The 18,638-nt window shown below is 41.8% G+C and overlaps 2 protein-coding genes across 3 annotated transcripts; both read right to left on the reverse strand.

Annotated features, from left to right (window-relative positions):
• Positions 1 to 7,977: 7,977 nt before the first annotated feature.
• Positions 7,978 to 11,178, reverse strand: LOC135514087 (L-serine dehydratase/L-threonine deaminase-like). The gene is made up of 6 exons (XM_064937280.1): positions 10,986 to 11,178; positions 10,613 to 10,652; positions 10,208 to 10,439; positions 9,329 to 9,556; positions 8,685 to 8,809; positions 7,978 to 8,572 (listed from the first exon to the last, which is right to left on the reverse strand). The coding sequence occupies exons 1-6, from the start codon at positions 11,142 to 11,144 to the stop codon at positions 8,373 to 8,375; spliced, it is 984 nt and encodes a 327-aa protein (XP_064793352.1). The 5' UTR covers positions 11,145 to 11,178; the 3' UTR covers positions 7,978 to 8,372.
• Positions 11,179 to 12,394: 1,216 nt separating this feature from the next.
• Positions 12,395 to 16,417, reverse strand: LOC135514088 (L-serine dehydratase/L-threonine deaminase-like). 2 transcript variants are annotated; one of them, XM_064937282.1, is made up of 7 exons: positions 16,314 to 16,417; positions 15,489 to 15,655; positions 15,116 to 15,155; positions 14,711 to 14,942; positions 13,830 to 14,057; positions 13,186 to 13,310; positions 12,395 to 13,073 (listed from the first exon to the last, which is right to left on the reverse strand). In XM_064937282.1, the coding sequence occupies exons 2-7, from the start codon at positions 15,645 to 15,647 to the stop codon at positions 12,874 to 12,876; spliced, it is 984 nt and encodes a 327-aa protein (XP_064793354.1). In that variant the 5' UTR covers positions 15,648 to 15,655; positions 16,314 to 16,417; the 3' UTR covers positions 12,395 to 12,873. The 2 variants fall into 2 exon arrangements, with proteins under 2 accessions (XP_064793354.1, XP_064793355.1); XM_064937283.1 differs by having other exon boundaries at positions 15,489 to 15,651; positions 16,314 to 16,403.
• Between the last annotated feature and the right edge of the window lie 2,221 nt (positions 16,418 to 18,638).

Consider the following 18,638-nt stretch of genomic DNA (forward strand, 5'->3'; position numbering starts at 1 on the left):
AACGCCTCTTCCCCCTCAGGAGGCTGAAAAATTTGCCATGGGCCCTCGGACCCTCAAAACGTTCTACAGCTGCACCATCGAGAGAATCTTGACTGGGATGCATCACCACTTGGTATGGCAAATGCACCACCCTCGACCGCAAAGCGATACAGAGGGAGGTTCGGACAGCCCAGTACATCACTGGGGCCGACATCCCTGCCATCCAGGACCTCTATATCAGGAAGGCCTGAAGAATTGCCAAAGTGGTATGGCAAATGCACCACCCTCGACCGCAAAGCGATACAGAGGGAGGTTCGGACAGCCCAGTACATCACTGGGGCCGACATCCCTGCCATCCAGGACCTCTATATCAGGAAGGCCTGAAGAATTGCCAAAGACTCCAGCCACCCAAGCCATAGACTGTTCACTCTGCTACCTGCCGGCAAATGGTACCTGAGCATCGACTCTCCGACCAACATGCTCTTAGACAGCTTCTACCCCCAAGCCATAAGACTGCTAAATAGTTCATGGTTACCCAGACTATCTGGGCTGACCCAATCTTGCACTAATTCTAAGCACACTCACAAGACTATACAGCTATATATACACACACTACACTGACACTCACACAAAAAACACACACATACCCTACCGGTCAAAAGTTTTAGAACACCTACTCATTCAAGGGTTTTTCTTTATTTTTACTATTTTCTACATTGTATGAAATAACACATACGGAATCATGTAGTAACCAAAACATTTTTTTATATTTGAGATTCTTCAAATAGCCAACCTTTGCCTTGATGACAGCTTTGCACACTCTTCGCATTGTCTCAACCAGCTTCATGAGGTAGTCACCCGGAATGCATTTCAATTAACAGGTGTGCCTTCTTAAAGTAAACTTGTGGAATTTCTTTCCTTCTTAATGCATTTGTGCCAATCAGTTGTGTTGTGACAAGGTAGGGGTTATACAGATGGCAGGTGGATCATGTCTCCGTGATGGTGAAATGGAGCAAAAAGCAATTGGTGGTTGGTATGTAGCAGTGTGGAGCACTCCAGTGTGGAGAGTGGCATGCTGATGAGATCCTCCAAAATGCTCGGACTGGGTCTCTTGACTGTATTTGCATGAATAGTAGTCAATGTGCAACAAGCATTCATTGTTCTTCAGACTCTCCCTAAGCTCCCTATAGGCCTGGTATTGCCACTTGATATTAAAGATGGGTTGCCTAAACTTGGCGAGCCTTTCTTGAAACTGACTGACCAGTTCAGTTTCTGTTATTGTGACCTCCCTCTTCACGGTTATCATGGAGCACTTCTCTTCATCTTTTTGGATCGTCTCCATTGTGTCAAAGGAACTTCTACATTCCCAGTAGGTTTCAGAGTTGGATGGATGAGTGGTGAGGAAGCAATCCTTACATTCACCATAAGCACATAGCTTCGATTTCGGGTCACACATACTTGAGTTGACCATGTCCTCAAGGCTTTTGGTGGACAAAAGCCCAAGGCTGTGAAGAGAATTTGCCATGAACTGTAAATTCTCATGGGTTTTGCAGTGACAAATTTCACGATCAGTGTCATTGGGCGTAACAACCCCAAATGTTCTGAGGCAGCAGAAGGAGGTATAGGACAACTGGCCAAGTTCCTCAGACAGGAATTTCCTATGCAGATTTGTCATTGTGTCAGTCAAAAGCCTGTTCTGCATTTTGTTCTTTAGTCATGTGATGGTTTGTTTGTGGCCGGTCGTTATATGACTTACATCATCACGGAGAAAGAAATCCTTCACTTTCCTTTCGATTTCTGTTTCTGTTCTGCTTTCCTTCCTCGTCAAAAAAGAGCAAAGGTCCCCTTCCAACTTTGCTCTCTTATTTGAAAAGCCCAACACCGTCTGGGCATACTTCTGAAGCGTATACTTCTTCAACATATTAACAGAGGTCACTTTCGCAATGATTTGCTTGTTCTTCTGTTTCCTTGCATTTCTGTATTTTGTTTTGATATCTTTAATGAGAGATGTGTGAAAGAGAAGAGCCCTCTTGATACGTTATGTCACATTCTGACGTCTCAGCAATGCTTTGACTGTTGAACGAGGCGATACAGATGCCTGTTCTCCCCTAATCCTTGCATTCCTCTTCTTGTACTTTTCCTTTTTTCCGCTCCTTTGCCACTTCTGATTTTAAATGATCTATCTCTTTAGTTTACCAACTAATAATCTTAAATGTCTTATCTTAAGCATATTCTAATCTTGAAGGCCCAGGCTGATCTTCAGGAGTTTAGGGGGGTGTTTGGGACTGCAGCAACGCACTCAGCTTGGCTCTGCCTCTGATTATCCTTTTTGAATCTCTCCATTTCTTTCTTTCTGCACACTGCACTCTGTCACTGAGTTCAGCTATTGCCTTCTTCTTCCCTCTCTTTATCTTTCCTCCATTTCTCCCTCTCTTTCTCAAGATACTCTCTCCTTCTCTCTGGGTCAGCATTACGTCGTTCTCTGTATTGTCGCTGCACTAAGAGGAGGTGCCATTCCTTCAGAAAGAACTAATTCAATTTATATTTATTTATTCTTAAAATACTGCCCATGCTATATATACTGTAATTGTGTAAATACAATTTATGAATAAAAACATATTTTGCAACACATTACTGCAAGGTATCCATTTGTCCAACCTGTTGAGTGCATGTCCACCCTGTTACGTGTACATGGATAACAGGGTGGAAAATAACAGGGTAGACATTTTGAGCTAAAGTTAGCAACTATGCTCCAAGTAATCATGATGAAGCTAAGATAATGGCTGCCACATGGAAAGTAATTTGCATTTTTTGAAAAATATATTATGAAATTCGATTAACGTCTTTTGTATTTTTGCTTAACTGCGTGGACGTTATGTTTCCCACATCACATCACTAACATATAATGATGAAAATGTAATAGTATAAACTCTAGATACTCACCAGATTCACCACAATTGTTTTCCCGCCCAGGAAGTGGCATAATATGCAGTTTGTAATTACATTGTAGAAAATATATATTTTCTTAGTGCCAGTAAGCACAATGTAACAGGGTGGACAAAGATTTTGAGGACGTCCAGAAAATAGTCAATATTCTTAGGAAAAGTGCTGTCACGGTCTGACAATAGTTATTTTGTCTTTTCTTTGTTTTAGTGTTGGTCAGGACATGAGCTGAGTGGGCATTCTATGTTGTGTGTCTAGTTTTCCCGTTTCTATGTTTGGCCTGATATGGTTCTCAATCAGAGGCAGGTGTTAGTCATTGTCTCTGATTGGGAACCATATTTAGGTAGCCTGTTTTGTGTTGGGTTTTTGTGGGTGGTTGTCTTCTGTCTTTTCGTGTCTGCACCAGACAGAACTGTTTGGGTGTTTCCACATTTGTTGTTTTGTATTTTGTAGTGTTCACGTTTATCGTCTATATGAAACATGATGAACACAAACCACACTGCGCTTTGGTCCTCCGATCCTTCTCGCTTCTCCTCCTCAGACGAAGAGGAGGAGGAAAACCCTTACAAGTGCAGCATTTAACATAAAATGACTATACATAAGATAACATTTAATGAAGAAAATTAGTAAATATTTTTTAGATGTATAGTTTTATTCTGAATTATTCTCGTTGAAGTTGATTGAGCAGTACTTGGGACATTGAAAAATTGCCTCCTTCCAGTGAAATAAAATAGTCTAAAATGTCATTATGCTTCTATTATCATGAAGGCATACACACAATGATTCTTTTGAAATTTAATCCAGTGTATATTTTTTATATACAATTTTGAATGATTTATATTGAGGACAAAAAACAACACTTTTAGTGATATTGACCTTTGAGTGTTTTTTCCCCAGCCACATTCACTAGCATTTAATCATAGTGTAAATCCACTTCATTTGCCAGTCTTTGCTTAGATGTGTGTTTGGCATATGCTATTCTAGCAGATAAAATGTTGACGATTTTCTTCACACATCATTGCTGAGGCATGATCAGACGAAAGTGGCCTCGGGCAAGTCCAAAGGGGGATGGGTATGTCTCTTCATAAACAACGAACTGTATCGGGCCATAAACAAACAAGAAACCAGCTCAACCAGAGGCAGCATTTCTGGTGGGCAGGATTTAATGCGAGGAGATTTAAAACCATTCTACCTCAATTTTACCAACACATCTCCAGCGCTAAAAGATAGCAGGGGCGCTAAAAGGCGCGTTATAACTCTAGACCTCTTTAATTCTGCCCACAGAAAAGCATATAAGGCCCTCCCTCGTCCTCCCTTCAGCCCTGACCATGACGCAATGTTTCTGGTGGACAGAATTTAATGCGGGGATATTTAAAACCATTCTACCTCAGCTGAAATAAATCATTCTCTCTGGGGACCCAATAAAACCTTTACTGAATGGGTGTTGAAAGATAAAGTTGGTTGTCTTGTGGTCCCACAGATTATTGAGAAAGGTTGGGTGCTCTGGTTCCTTACTTCCGTCCCTCTGTGTGTTTTATGTAAGGGCCCTAGTCCAAACTCAAACACGTGTTACATCACCCCAGTCTGCTATAAACCAGACCCTTTTTCAGAGCAACAAGTGCCGGGCCAGTTTCAGCTAGATCTGTGCCTCTCCTCAGTCACCTACTCCCATTCCACCATTGGTACGCTACACATTGTGACCTGTTGCATACTATATCAATCCCAGACTGCGTGCATCTTGGGCTGCATGTGAGGAACTCTGAGAATATTTTATGCCCGGGACTCTTAAGGTGTTTTGGGTCATTTGACAGGGGGAAGGAAGCCTGTCTTCAGAGGGTCTTTATGGACACTACTGACCTGCAAACCGATATTTAATTTCAGAATTGGTTAATATTTGGTTAGAGTCAGTTTTAGATATTGGTCAGCAATATCCTTATAGTCTCCCCTCTCACAATTGGCTGATCACCTCCGTTTTAAAAATCTGCCAGCCAATGAGGAAACAGAACTGGGGATACAAGTTTCAGACTTCTAGTGTGGACCCTCTGCAACAGCTCCTCACCTCAGGCAGGGACACAGATAATATTAGAGAAACAACAAGGCCAAAGCATTTTCTCACTAAGTGTAACTCTCTGTGTACTTCAATATCAATATTGTGGCAACGGTTTTTACCATTTATATTTGACAAATAGCCTATTCAATGGGCAGACTACGCTGTTCTTAAAATTTGCCAGTGACCTCTAAAAGTGCCTTCCTTTGGTTACTAGTCCAAAGCTCTAACTACTAGGCTACCCTGCCGCCCCGACACGAGTTTACATACATTAAGTTGACTGTGCCTTTAAGCAGCTTGGAAAATTCCAGAAAATTATGTCATGGCTTTAGAAGCTTCTGATAGGCTAATTGACATCACATGAATCAATTGGAGGTGTACCTGTGGATGTATTTCAAGGCCTACCTTCAAAATCTTTGCCTCTTTGCTTGAAATGATGGGAAAATCTAAAGAAATCAGCCAAGACCTCAGAAAAAACATTGTAGACCTCCACAAGTCTGGTTCATCCTTAGAAGCAATTTCCAAACGCCTGAAGGTACCATGTTCATCTGTACAAACAATAGTATGCAAGTATAAACACCATGGGACTTTGCAGCCGTCATACCGCTCAGGAAGGAGACGCGTTCTGTCTCCTAGAGATGAACGTACTTTGGTGCGAATGCAAATCAATCCCAGAACAACAGCAAAGGACCTTGTGAAGATGCTGGAGGAAACAGGTATAAACTATCTATATCCACAGTAAAACGAGTCCTATATCGACAAAACCTGAAAGGCCGCTCAGCAAGGTGGAAGCCACTGCTCCAAACCCGCCATAAAAAAGCCATACTACGGTTTGCAACTGCACATGGGGACAAAGATCATACTTTTTGGAGAAATGTCCTCTGGTCTGATGAAACAAAAATAGAAATGTTTGGCCATAATGACCATTGTTATGTTTGGAGGAAAAAGGGGGAGGCTTGCAAGCCAAAGAACACCATCCCAACCGTGAAGCCCGGGGGTGGCAGCATCATGTTGCAGGGGTGCTTTGCTGCAGGAGGGACTGGTGCACTTCTCAAAATAGATGGCATCATGAGGAGGAAAATTATGTGGATATATTGAAGCAACATCTCAAGACATCAGTCAGGAAGTTAATGCTTGGTCGCAAATGGGTCTTCCAAATGAGCAATGATTCCAAGCATACTTCCAAAGTTGTGGCAAAATGGCTTAAGGACAACAAAGTCAAGGTATTGGAGTGGCCATCACAAAGCCCTGACTTCAATCCTATAGAAAATTTGTCAGCAGAACTGAAAAAGTGTGTGTGAGCAAGGATACCTACCAACCTGACTCAGTTACACCAGCTCTGTCAGGAGGAATGGGCCAAATCTCACCCAGCTTATTGTGGGAAGCTTGTGGAAGGCTCCCCGAAATGTTTGACCCAAGGCAATGCTATCAAATACTAATTGAGTGTATGTAAACTTCTGACCCACTGGGAATGTGATGAAAGAAATAAAAGCTGAAATAAATAATTCTCTACTATTATTCTGACATTTCACAATCTTAAAATGAAGTGGTGATCCCAACTGACCTAACTAGGATTAAATGTCAGGAATTGTGAAAAGTCAAGTTTAAATGTATTTGGCTAAGGTGTATGTAAACTTCCGACTTCAACTTTATAAGATAATATTGATTATCATAACTGTTAAGATAGACATGTCAACATAGTTTTGGGAACAACAGCGTGACATGCCTTCTTTTGAGACACTTTTGTTACGTCATACCAGAACTGGTTGTCACCTAATTTTCCTTTTTAAGACAATGTAATTACAGTAATTCCATTTCACCTGGCATGGTTAGTCCATCTTGCATGGTATGTTGAAACTTTGGTACAATAACGTAAACCAAAGAGCCACTTGTGTTCCACAGTGGTGGTCAGGAGGACATTGATAGGCCGGTAGAAGAGGCGGCAGGTAGCCTAGAGGTTAGTGTTGGGCCAGTAACCGAAAGGTTGCGAGATTGAATCCCAGAGCTGACAAGGTAAAAATCTGTCATTGTGCCACTGAACAAGGCAGTTAACCCACTGTTCCTAGGCCGTCATTGTTAACTGACTTGACTGACTCTTAACTGACTTGCCGGAAGCTGGGGCCGCAGAGTGTTGGGCCATTTATAGTCCTGAGGAGGATAAACGAGGTATGTTACAGGTTACGAGGTATGTTACAGGTTACTGTCACTACTTCCGCCGAAGTCGGTCCCTCTCCTTGTTCGGGCGGCGTTCAGCGGTCGACGTCACCGGCTTTCTAGCTACTGCCGAACCACTTTTCATTTTCCATTTGTTTTGTCTTTGTTTCACACACCTGTTGTCAATCCCATAATCACTTGTTCATTATTTAACCCTCTGTTCCCCACATAGTTTTTGTGAGTGATTGTTTATTGTCTATTTTGGTCCGTCTGTGTGTGCTAAAGATGTTTCTTTGTATATTTGACTTTTTTGAGTAGAGCACGTTGTCATGACTCGCCTGTTCAGGCGGCGCTCGGTTGTCGTCGTCGCCGGTCTACTAGCCGCCACCGATCCCCTTTTCTTTTTCTGTTTGTTTGGTCTTATTGGTCCCACCTGTCTCTTATTTCGTTTTTTGATTCAGTCTCTTTAAGCCTGTTAGGCCTGTCTGTTTTTGTGCGGGCTTGTTTTCTGTTAATCAGGTTGTGTGTGTTGTGTTCCTGTACGTTTGTGCCCTGTGTTGGGTTGGCCAATTTTGTGACTGATTTTGCCTGTTGTTTTGGGCGTTCGCTCTGGAAACCTAATACAGTCAGGTTTCCCCAGTATCCTCTGCTCTCTGCATTTGACTCCACACCCACCATTCTAGGCATTGTGACACACGTTTTTTCCTCATATCTGCTGTCCTGCGCCTGACTCTCTCACCAGCTACACACAGGACTCTTTACAGACAGGATATTCAGTAAAAATGTGTATAATTATATTTATTTTGAAATATCACTCATACAGTACAAAGGGGGTGAAGAAAATACAACCAATGGTATAGTTTACATGAACATAAAACATGCTAAATACAAACAACAATCTACTCTACTTGGTTAATTTTAAACCAAGAAGTTAATCATCTAGGCAATTCAATTGAAAGACTACTACTGCCAGAGCAGTAGACTGTATGCCTATCAACACCTTTCAATGCTTTTCTATCTTAACCGTAACCTATTGCTGAATCGAAAGTCAGTTCATCCTTCAGCCAGTCATGCCCTTTCAGGAATATACTGCACGCAGTCTGGAATGATTTGGCCCAATGGTGTTCATGACACATAATCAGATGCACATATTGGTAGTGCACAATTAAGTAGGGGAGCTAAAGCTGGAACGATCTGGGGAATGGAGTGATGGAGAAAGAATCAGCAGAACCCAAAGCCGTCTGTCTGCCTAGCTAGAAGACATGCCCAACTGCTGCTTCAGTTTCTGGAGCTGTTCCATGCTGATGTTGTTGCCTCCACATACCACGATCACCACAGGGCCCAGGTCCTGCTTCAGCTTGCCCTCCTTCTGCAGTCTGGGAATGATGTCACAGTACACAGCTGCCAGGGCAGCGCCACACGCAGGCTCCACCAGGACCTTCTCATCGTCTGGAGCAGGAAGAGGAATTCAGTATCAGAGAGGCTTGTGGGCTTTTTTAGGTATACAGTAGTAATCATATGATCCTCTACACAGGTCTAGCCTACTGTTTGTGATGCTCACCAACAAAGAGCTCGACAGCTTTGACAGCATCCTGGTCTGTGACCACCTCGGAGTAAACGGTATGTTCGCCAGTAAGTTTCAGGGTCTGTGCAGATACTCTTGTTAGGCCCAATGTTGTGGCAATGCTGTGGAGATGAAGATGATAGAATTGTTGTTGTGCATACGGCTTTGCCTTCTTTTTTTGTGCTTTTTGTCTGTAATGTCAAAGAGATATATAAATAGCCCACCAAATCTACCTACCTCATCCCCATATTGTTTTTATTTACTTTTCTGCTCTTTTGCACACCAGTATTCTACTTGCACATCATCATCTCCTCATCTATCACTCCAGTGTTAATTTGCTAAATTGTAATTACTCCGCTACTATGGCCTATGTATTGCCTTACCTCCTCACGCCATTTGCACACACTGTATATAGACTTTATTTTTTTCTATTGTGTTATTGACTGTACGCTTGTTTATTCCATGTGTAACTCTGTGTTGTTGTTTGTGTCACACTGCTTTGCTTTATCTTGGCCAGGTCGCAGTTGTAAATGAGAACTTGTTCTCAACTAGCCTACCTGGTGAAATAAAAGTTATTATTATTATTATTTTTTTAAAGATCCTGGTCTCTTGGTGTGAGTGTGACTCTTACAATTTCTTACCTTGTGATCTCAGACAGAGTGATCAACTTCCCAGCCTTTATAGCAGCATTAAGGCTGTGTGCCCCCATGGTCTCCATCGCTACGACTGGAACATCTTCCCAGCCGGCGCGACGCAGTCCTTCGACAACCCCGTTCATGAGGCCTCCACCTCCAACAGACAACACCATCGCCCCAGGCTTCTCCTGCAGCTCGGACTCCACTTCCTTCACCAGAGACGCATGGCCCTCCCTACACACACATTGAAAAAAAAATGTTTTCACTTTTCATTCACAATACATTTTATGATACATTGCAAAGCAGTCCTTAGAATCTGCTTTGTATAATCGTTCTATGTTGACTGGAATGGAACACTAACAATCTTTCGGAATAAGCTATGTTGTTAATCGTTCATGAGACAAGAAAAGGCTGCTGGTTCTGCTATAATGCTGCTGATAACATTGAAGTCTATTCAGCTGAAGTGTATAGTTAGTGTTTGGCTGTGAAATTAACCAGAAACATTTGGCTGCTATGAGGGTTCAGTCATCTTGTAGAATTAGATTATCTTCAATCCCTCTTGTTAACTGCAGCGCAAAAATGCACAATAAGATATCCTCATAGATTCTGCCAATCATCCTATCATTGCACAGAGGACAATGTACAAGTTTTACTCAGTAAAGCATGGTAACACTCAGGATATTACGCATAATAAATGTATACAAGAAAATATGCCACCCAAAGTTTCATTTGGATTGGAATAGAGTTGAATGTCTCTTATCCCTTATCAGCTTTCCTTATTTCATGGAAGACACTCTTACTTTGACTATTATTATCAGTACATTCACAGGAAATAGAGCAACACTGATGTTGCTGAAGTGTATTGATATGGTATCTGTAACTCACCAGATGAGAGGGTCATCAAAGGGAGAGATGAAGATCCATCCAGGGTTGTTGACCACAAGCTGTTGTCCATATTCGATGCTCACATTCACCGTCTTGCCATGAATGACCACATCGGCGCCTTCGTCCCTCAGCCTCTCAACTGTTGGTTCCGGGGTGACACTGGGCACGACAATGGTGGCAGGTACCCCAAGCTTACGGGCTGAGTAAGCAGCTGCCATACCAGCATTTCCTCCTGTGATGGAGCAATGACACTGGCCACTTTAGGAAAACGGATACTATACGGAGAGTGCTTAGATGAAAGATCCCATAAGAATATAGATTTCTGAGATAATATGCTATGCTTCTTGTATTGTGACAAAGATTTTTAAGCAGTGATTTCAAGCTGTGATGTGATTGATTATTTACCTGAACAGCAGACAAATCTCTCACAGCCTCGTTCAGCCCACTGAAAGACAACAAAGACCACATGATATGACTCACAGTTCTGTTCCCCTTTATAAGAAGAACTCAAGGGACCCCACATTGAAAATATCAAATTAAATCAAATTAATCACATGTCCAGTGTTCAGACAGGGACTGACCTCCTCAAACTGGTCTGGACTGGTCCTACTGGGAACATGCTATATACCATTCACCTGCACATCCACACCCCATGTTGTTTTGCTGGGGCCCCTAACATGCATTCTAGCACAACAACATCACCCCATCTTATCACAAGCACCCCCTCACTCCACATCCTTTTCCTCTCCTAACTCATAGGTATGGGTGATTTACTTACTGTCTTGCAAAGGTGTCCAATGCCCCTGATCTTGAAGGATCCTGTGGGCTGGGATGAGTCTAGTTTCAGGTAGACAGAGGTGCCTGCTATTTTGGTCAGGGCAAGGCTCTCCCTCAGTGGGGTGGGCACGTGAGGAGCTCTCTCCTGTGGGTTGTTCATTTCTCTAGCTAAGGACAGACAAGCGTGACATGCCTTCTTTTGAGACACTTTTGTTACGTCATTCCAGAACTGGTTGTCACCTAATTTTCCTTTTTAAGACAATGTAATTACAGTAATTCCATTTCACCTGGCATGGTTAGTCCATCTTGCATGGTATGTTGAAACTTTGGTACAATAACGTAAACCAAAGAGCCACTTGTGTTCCACAGTGGTGGTCAGGAGGACATTGATAGGCCGGTAGAAGAGGCGGCAGGTAGCCTAGTGGTTAGTGTTGGGCCAGTAACCGAAAGGTTGCTAGATTGAATCCCCGAGCTGACAAGGCAAAAATCTGTCGTTGTGCCACTGAACAAGGCAGTTAACCCACTGTTGCTAGGCCGTCATTGTTAACTGACTTGACTGACTCTTAACTGACTTGCCGGAAGCTGGGGCCGCAGTGTGTTGGGCCATTTATAGTCCTGAGGAGGATAAACGAGGTATGTTACAGGTTACGAGGTATGTTACAGGTTACTGTCACTACTTCCGCCGAAGTCGGTCCCTCTCCTTGTTCGGGCGGCGTTCAGCGGTCGACGTCACCGGCTTTCTAGCTACTGCCGAACCACTTTTTATTTTCCATTTGTTTTGTCTTTGTTTCACACACCTGTTGTCAATCCCATAATCACTTGTTCATTATTTAACCCTCTGTTCCCCACATAGTTTTTGTGAGTGATTGTTTGTCTATTTTGGTCCGTCTGTGTGTGCTAAAGATGTTTCTTTGTATATTTGACTTTTTTGAGTAAAGCACGTTGTCATGACTCCCACCGAAGGTGGCTCCCCTGCCTGTTCAGGTGGCGCTCGGTGGTCGTCGTCGCCGGTCTACTAGCCGCCACCGATCCCCTTTTCTTTTTCTGTTTGTTTGGTCTTATTGGTCGCACCTGTCTCTTATTTCGTTTTTTGATTCAGTCTCTTTAAGCCTGTTAGGCCCATCTGTTTTTGTGCGGGCTTGTTTTCTGTTAATCAGGTTGTGTGTGTTGTGTTCCTGTCCGTTTGTGCCCTGTGTTGGGTTGGCCAATTTTGTGACTGATTTTGCCTGTTGTTTTGGGCGTTCGCTCTAGAAACCTAATACAGTCAGGTTTCCCCAGTATCCTCTGCTCTCTGCATTTGACTCCACACCCACCATTCTAGGCATTGTGACACACGTTTTTTCCTCATATCTGCTGTCCTGCGCCTGACTCTCTCACCAGCTACACACAGGACTCTTTACAGACAGGATATTCAGTAAAAATGTGTATAATTATATTTATTTTGAAATATCACTCATACAGTACAAAAGAGGGTGAAGAAAATACAACCAATGGTATAGTTTACATGAACATAAAACATGCTAAATACAAACAACAATACTACTCTACTTGGTTAATTTTAAACCAAGAAGTTAATCATCTAGGCAATTCAATTGAAAGACTACTACTGCCAGAGCAGTAGACTGTATGCCTATCAACACCTTTCAATGCTTTTCTATCTTAACCGTAACCTATTGCTGAATCGAAAGTCAGTTCATCCTTCAGCCAGTCATGCCCTTTCAGGAATATACTGCACGCAGTCTGGAATGATTTGGCCCAATGGTGTTCATGACACATAATCAGATGCACATATTGGTAGTGCACAATTAAGTAGGGGAGCTAAAGCTGGAACGATCTGGGGAATGGAGTGATGGAGAAAGAATCAGCAGAACCCAAAGCCGTCTGTCTGCCTAGCTAGAAGACATGCCCAACTGCTGCTTCAGTTTCTGGAGCTGTTCCATGCTGATGTTGTTGCCTCCACATACCACGATCACCACAGGGCCCAGGTCCTGCTTCAGCTTGCCCTCCTTCTGCAGTCTGGGAATGATGTCACAGTACACAGCTGCCAGGGCAGCGCCACACGCAGGCTCCACCAGGACCTTCTCATCGTCTGGAGCAGGAAGAGGAATTCAGTATCAGAGAGGCTTGTGGGCTTTTTTAGGTATACAGTAGTAATCATATGATCCTCTACACAGGTCTAGCCTACTGTTTGTGATGCTCACCAACAAAGAGCTCGACAGCTTTGACAGCATCCTGGTCTGTGACCACCTCGGAGTAAACGGTATGTTCGCCAGTAAGTTTCAGGGTCTGTGCAGATACTCTTGTTAGGCCCAATGTTGTGGCAATGCTGTGGAGATGAAGATGATAGAATTGTTGTTGTGCATACGGCTTTGCCTTCTTTTTTTGTGCTTTTTGTCTGTAATGTCAAAGAGATATATAAATAGCCCACCAAATCTACCTACCTCATCCCCATATTGTTTTTATTTACTTTTCTGCTCTTTTGCACACCAGTATTCTACTTGCACATCATCATCTCCTCATCTATCACTCCAGTGTTAATTTGCTAAATTGTAATTACTCCGCTACTATGGCCTATGTATTGCCTTACCTCCTCACGCCATTTGCACACACTGTATATAGACTTTATTTTTTTCTATTGTGTTATTGACTGTACGCTTGTTTATTCCATGTGTAACTCTGTGTTGTTGTTTGTGTCACACTGCTTTGCTTTATCTTGGCCAGGTCGCAGTTGTAAATGAGAACTTGTTCTCAACTAGCCTACCTGGTGAAATAAAAGTTATTATTATTATTATTTTTTTAAAGATCCTGGTCTCTTGGTGTGAGTGTGACTCTTACAATTTCTTACCTTGTGATCTCAGACAGAGTGATCAACTTCCCAGCCTTTATAGCAGCATTAAGGCTGTGTGCCCCCATGGTCTCCATCGCTACGACTGGAACATCTTCCCAGCCGGCGCGACGCAGTCCTTCGACAACCCCGTTCATGAGGCCTCCACCTCCAACAGACAACACCATCGCCCCAGGCTTCTCCTGCAGCTCGGACTCCACTTCCTTCACCAGAGACGCATGGCCCTCCCTACACACACATTGAAAAACAAAAATGTTTTCACTTTTCATTCACAATACATTTTATGATACATTGCAAAGCAGTCCTTAGAATCTGCTTTGTATAATCGTTCTATGTTGACTGGAATGGAACACTAACAATCTTTCGGAATAAGCTATGTTGTTAATCGTTCATGAGACAAGAAAAGGCTGCTGGTTCTGCTATAATGCTGCTGATAACATTGAAGTCTATTCAGCTGAAGTGTATAGTTAGTGTTTGGCTGTGAAATTAACCAGAAACATTTGGCTGCTATGAGGGTTCAGTCATCTTGTAGAATTAGATTATCTTCAATCCCTCTTGTTAACTGCAGCACAAAAATGCACAATAAGATATCCTCATAGGTTCTGCCAATCATCCTATCATTGCACAGAGAACAATGTACAAGTTTTACTCAGTAAAGCATGGTAACACTCAGGATATTACGCATAATAAATGTATACAAGAAAATATGCCACGCAAAGTTTCATTTGGATTGGAATAGAGTTGAATGTCTCTTATCCCTTATCAGCTTTCCTTATTTCATGGAAGACACTCTTACTTTGACTATTATTATCAGTACATTCACAGGAAATAGAGCAACACTGATGTTGCTGAAGTGTATTGATATGGTATCTGTAACTCACCAGATGAGAGGGTCATCAAAGGGAGAGATGAAGATCCATCCAGGGTTGTTGGCCACAAGCTGTTGTCCATATTCGATGCTCACATTCACCGTCTTGCCATGAATGACCACATCGGCGCCTTCGTCCCTCAGCCTCTCAACTGTTGGTTCCGGGGTGACACTGGGCACGACAATGGTGGCAGGTACCCCAAGCTTACGGGCTGAGTAAGCAGCTGCCATACCAGCATTTCCTCCTGTGATGGAGCAATGACATTGGCCACTTTAGGAAAACGGATACTATACGGAGAGTGCTTAGATGAAAGATCCCAGAAGAATATAGATTTCTGAGATAATATGCTATGCTTCTTGTATTGTGACAAAGATTTTTAAGCAGTGATTTCAAGCTGTGATGTGATTGATTACTTACCTGAACAGCAGACAAATCTCTCACAGCCTCGTTCAGCCCACTGAAAGACAACAAAGACCACATGATATGACTCACAGTTCTGTTCCCATTTATAAGAAGAACTCAAGGGACCCCACATTGAAAATATCAAATTAAATCAAATTAATCACATGTCCAGTGTTCAGACAGGGACTGACCTCCTCAAACTGGTCTGGACTGGTCCTACTGGGAACATGCTATATACCATTCACCTGCACATCCACACCCCATGTTGTTTTGCTGGGGCCCCTAACATGCATTCTAGCACAACAACATCACCCCATCTTATCACAAGCACCCCCTCACTCCACATCCTTTTCCTCTCCTAACTCATAGGTATGGGTGATTCACTTACTGTCTTGCAAAGGTGTCCAATACCCCTGATCTTGAAGGATCCTGTGGGCTGGGATGAGTCTAGTTTCAGGTAGACAGAGGTGCCTGCTATTTTGGTCAGGGCAAGGCTCTCCCTCAGTGGGGTGGCCACGTGAAGAGCTCTCTCCTGTGGGTTGTTCATTTCTCTAGCTAAGGACAGACAAGTTGATTAATTAATGTGTTACAAGTGTGAAAGCACATTAATTCATACATTTTCAATAATTGTGGAGGAAGAGCTTAAGATGATTGTACTCTTGTGTTCATGCACCACATTATGCAGACGCTCTTATCCAGAGCAGTTGTGGTTAGGTGCCTTGATTAAGAGCACATAGACAGATGTGCAACCTTTTGCTTACTGGCCCAGTGCTCTTAACCACTGGGCTACATTTAAGTGTTAATTCACAGAGAAAGATCAGCAGTGGATACAAGCATTAGAGGAAGAGCTCCACATTAATGAACATCCTCCACATTAAAGGTTGAGTTCAATATCACTCTATTAGCACTACAGAAAGAACATCAATAAAAACCTATAAGCAAGCAATGGAGTACACTGACACTCTAAGACAATACAAACTTTTAAATAAATACAGGTAAAAAAAATACATAAAATAGGTGCTTATAATAGGTACTTAAATATAATACTATTTCTTACATCAAATTAATTATGTAGGCATATTATAATTTTCTTCTAAAGCTTTTACAATTGCTTCAATAACAGACCCTATAAATAGAAAATATGAATAATCCAAACAAGCACATATATTGCAGGCTTTAAGACCAAGACAATCAAAGTAAAGTTTCACTTTACCTTAGTAGACTTCTGTTTTAGGGTAAAATGCAAACTTCTCAACAGTCAGGTCAAGTGGGAAAATTCCAGTTCCAGTCGAGCTTTCACTGATGAGAATTAGAAGATGTTTTTATTCCTACTCGACAGCGGGGACCTCCCTCCGCAACCAATCACCGTTGGGCACTCCTCTGGGCACTCCTCGATGTCACACAACACTTTCCCTAGACGAGTCGTGGGGATTTTAGAGCTTTTGTCACACACCATTCCCCTAATGAGGTCTAAGACAACATAATATATTGTACAGGCTAGCATGGCGATGTACTCAAATTGATTAACCCGTATGATCACCGCTACAATTCAGAAAAATAGGATAAACATAATGTCTTTGGAAGTTAGAGCAAATCTGTATTAACTGTCCTGCATATTATGATACATTTGATTTATATTTGCTGGGTCTATAGGCCATAAACTGTAGTAACTTAATTAATGGGCACCTCAACTTACATCATGCATTATCAAATACGCCTAGATAGGCCTACACAAATACGTAGGCTATTGCTAAAATTATGGTCATCATTTGGATAATGTAAACAACGTTAAATCACATTCCCCTCCCTAGCAGGAGAATACCCAATATAGAAGGAAATTCATCTTGCTTGTATTCACAAATGCACGTTTGTGTCCCTTGCTTTTATGACCCTTGCTTTAGTAGTATTCACATTTTACGTTATTGACAGTGTGTAATAAATTACTGAACTAATTATTTAAACGTGGGTACAAAACTGGGTCAGTCTATAGATAAGTGTACAGACCATTTTTACACGGTGTCCTCTGGCTGCGCTGGCTTTGCTGCAGGGGTCCATATCATTGTCATTACCAAAAGAGTCGCGACTATTTTGACTCCGCGCTACCAAAAGCGGCGGATTCGACCGAACACAACTAGGCGAGTGGCCTCTGCTCAGCCGCAGCAAATGTCATGTTGACGACTCAAACCTGACTGATCCGACTTGGAATAGAAAGAGAATCCCGAGAGTATAGGCATTAAAACAAATGGTTCGTTCTATAAACCTTTTTCGTCCCTCTGATATTTTAAGTCGACATTGTGCACAAATATTGCATTTTAAAAGCCGGCTATATTAAATTGGTGCCCTTTAATATAGACCATTAATATAGACCACATGGAGAATTCAATCAATCTGGATTTTTAAATTAATAAAGACTTACTAAAGTGCTGTTTTACATTATTTTAACCCACTTAATCCTAACATTTCTCCAGCTTTTCACCATCATTGTAAAGCCTTAATTATTTTGCTGCTTTGAAAAAGTCATTTCTGAAGATATTTATTTATTCAATGCGTGATTCATTTACTTCTATCCCTAATGTTTAGGTCAACCCTGTTATGTGAACTGAACTCTCATTTTAATATGGTGAAACTATCCTTTTAAAATATGTTTTTTCAAAAGAAATATTGAAAATATAATAGTCAAATCATAATGTGAAAGCGGTTAAGCTGGTTCTACTCTTTGTTGATGTTTTTTTGTGGTGAAAATTTGAACGGTCAAATATGCATAGAAAAACAGGCTCGAATGTTTTTGGGATCAATTTAACTTTTTGTGCTGTACCTTGTCATGCTGCTTGCTTTGCTAGTATCACTTGGTCAAACCTGTTACTTTATTTGGCACTTACTATAGTGGGAAATTGTTTTTTTAAAAGTCGAACCTGCTTTTTATGACAGACTGTTAAAATCAGCTGAAATTAAAAGTTATTTTTGACAAAGATACACTTCTCAAAAGGCACCAAATTGTTTGAAAAACCCAAGTATATTCATATACATTTTTGCTGAAAATAAATAAATAAATGATCTGTATGACCCCTAATCTCGCTGTCCGCGTTAAATAGACTCTATCATACTATTAGATACTTAAGAAATGCATTGCCGTAGCCTACACTATTGAACTAATTGGAATCACAGAGCACTTACATATTTTAGACCTAACCATTATCATTAACGTTATATCATGCATGGACCTCTAAACAAAATAAAAACATTGAATTAAAGTTATACTATTGTCCGAAATAATGGAAAACGAACAGAGCTACCACACTATCCAACGATTACGCACACACATGTAAGTCTTCCGCAAAGCACTTTCTGTCTCAGCATAAAATGCTTGAGTATCTCACGATGAACCTTGAAAAAATATACATGTTGGTGCTGTCGTGTGCAGTTCAGACTAGGTAAAAGCTGCTCACGTTTCACGTGCGTCTGGAGAGGTTCAGTGAACAAAAGATAACTATTGGCATGCTGTCAAATACTGTCCCCATCATGAGAACATTTGATAAAA

The sequence above is a fragment of the Oncorhynchus masou genome, chromosome 25 (genome assembly GCF_036934945.1).
Source record: "Oncorhynchus masou masou isolate Uvic2021 chromosome 25, UVic_Omas_1.1, whole genome shotgun sequence".
NCBI classification, from domain to species: Eukaryota; Metazoa; Chordata; class Actinopteri; order Salmoniformes; family Salmonidae; genus Oncorhynchus; species Oncorhynchus masou.

What these genes read in the sequence shown, in the direction of transcription:
- LOC135514087 (XM_064937280.1), bottom strand. Translation starts at nt 11,144, where the DNA reads ATGAACAACCCACAGGAGAGAGCTCCTCACGTGCCCACCCCACTGAGG. An exon ending in TTGGACACCTTTGCAAGACA is followed by an intron (nt 10,653 to 10,985) that starts GTAAGTAAATCA and finishes GTTGTCTTTCAG; the next exon opens with TGGGCTGAACGAGGCTGTGA. An exon ending in TTTGATGACCCTCTCATCTG is followed by an intron (nt 9,557 to 10,207) that starts GTGAGTTACAGA and finishes ATGTGTGTGTAG; the next exon opens with GGAGGGCCATGCGTCTCTGG.
- LOC135514088 (XM_064937282.1), bottom strand. Translation starts at nt 15,647, where the DNA reads ATGAACAACCCACAGGAGAGAGCTCTTCACGTGGCCACCCCACTGAGG. An exon ending in TTTGATGACCCTCTCATCTG is followed by an intron (nt 14,058 to 14,710) that starts GTGAGTTACAGA and finishes ATGTGTGTGTAG; the next exon opens with GGAGGGCCATGCGTCTCTGG. An exon ending in AGCTGTCGAGCTCTTTGTTG is followed by an intron (nt 13,074 to 13,185) that starts GTGAGCATCACA and finishes TTCCTGCTCCAG; the next exon opens with ACGATGAGAAGGTCCTGGTG.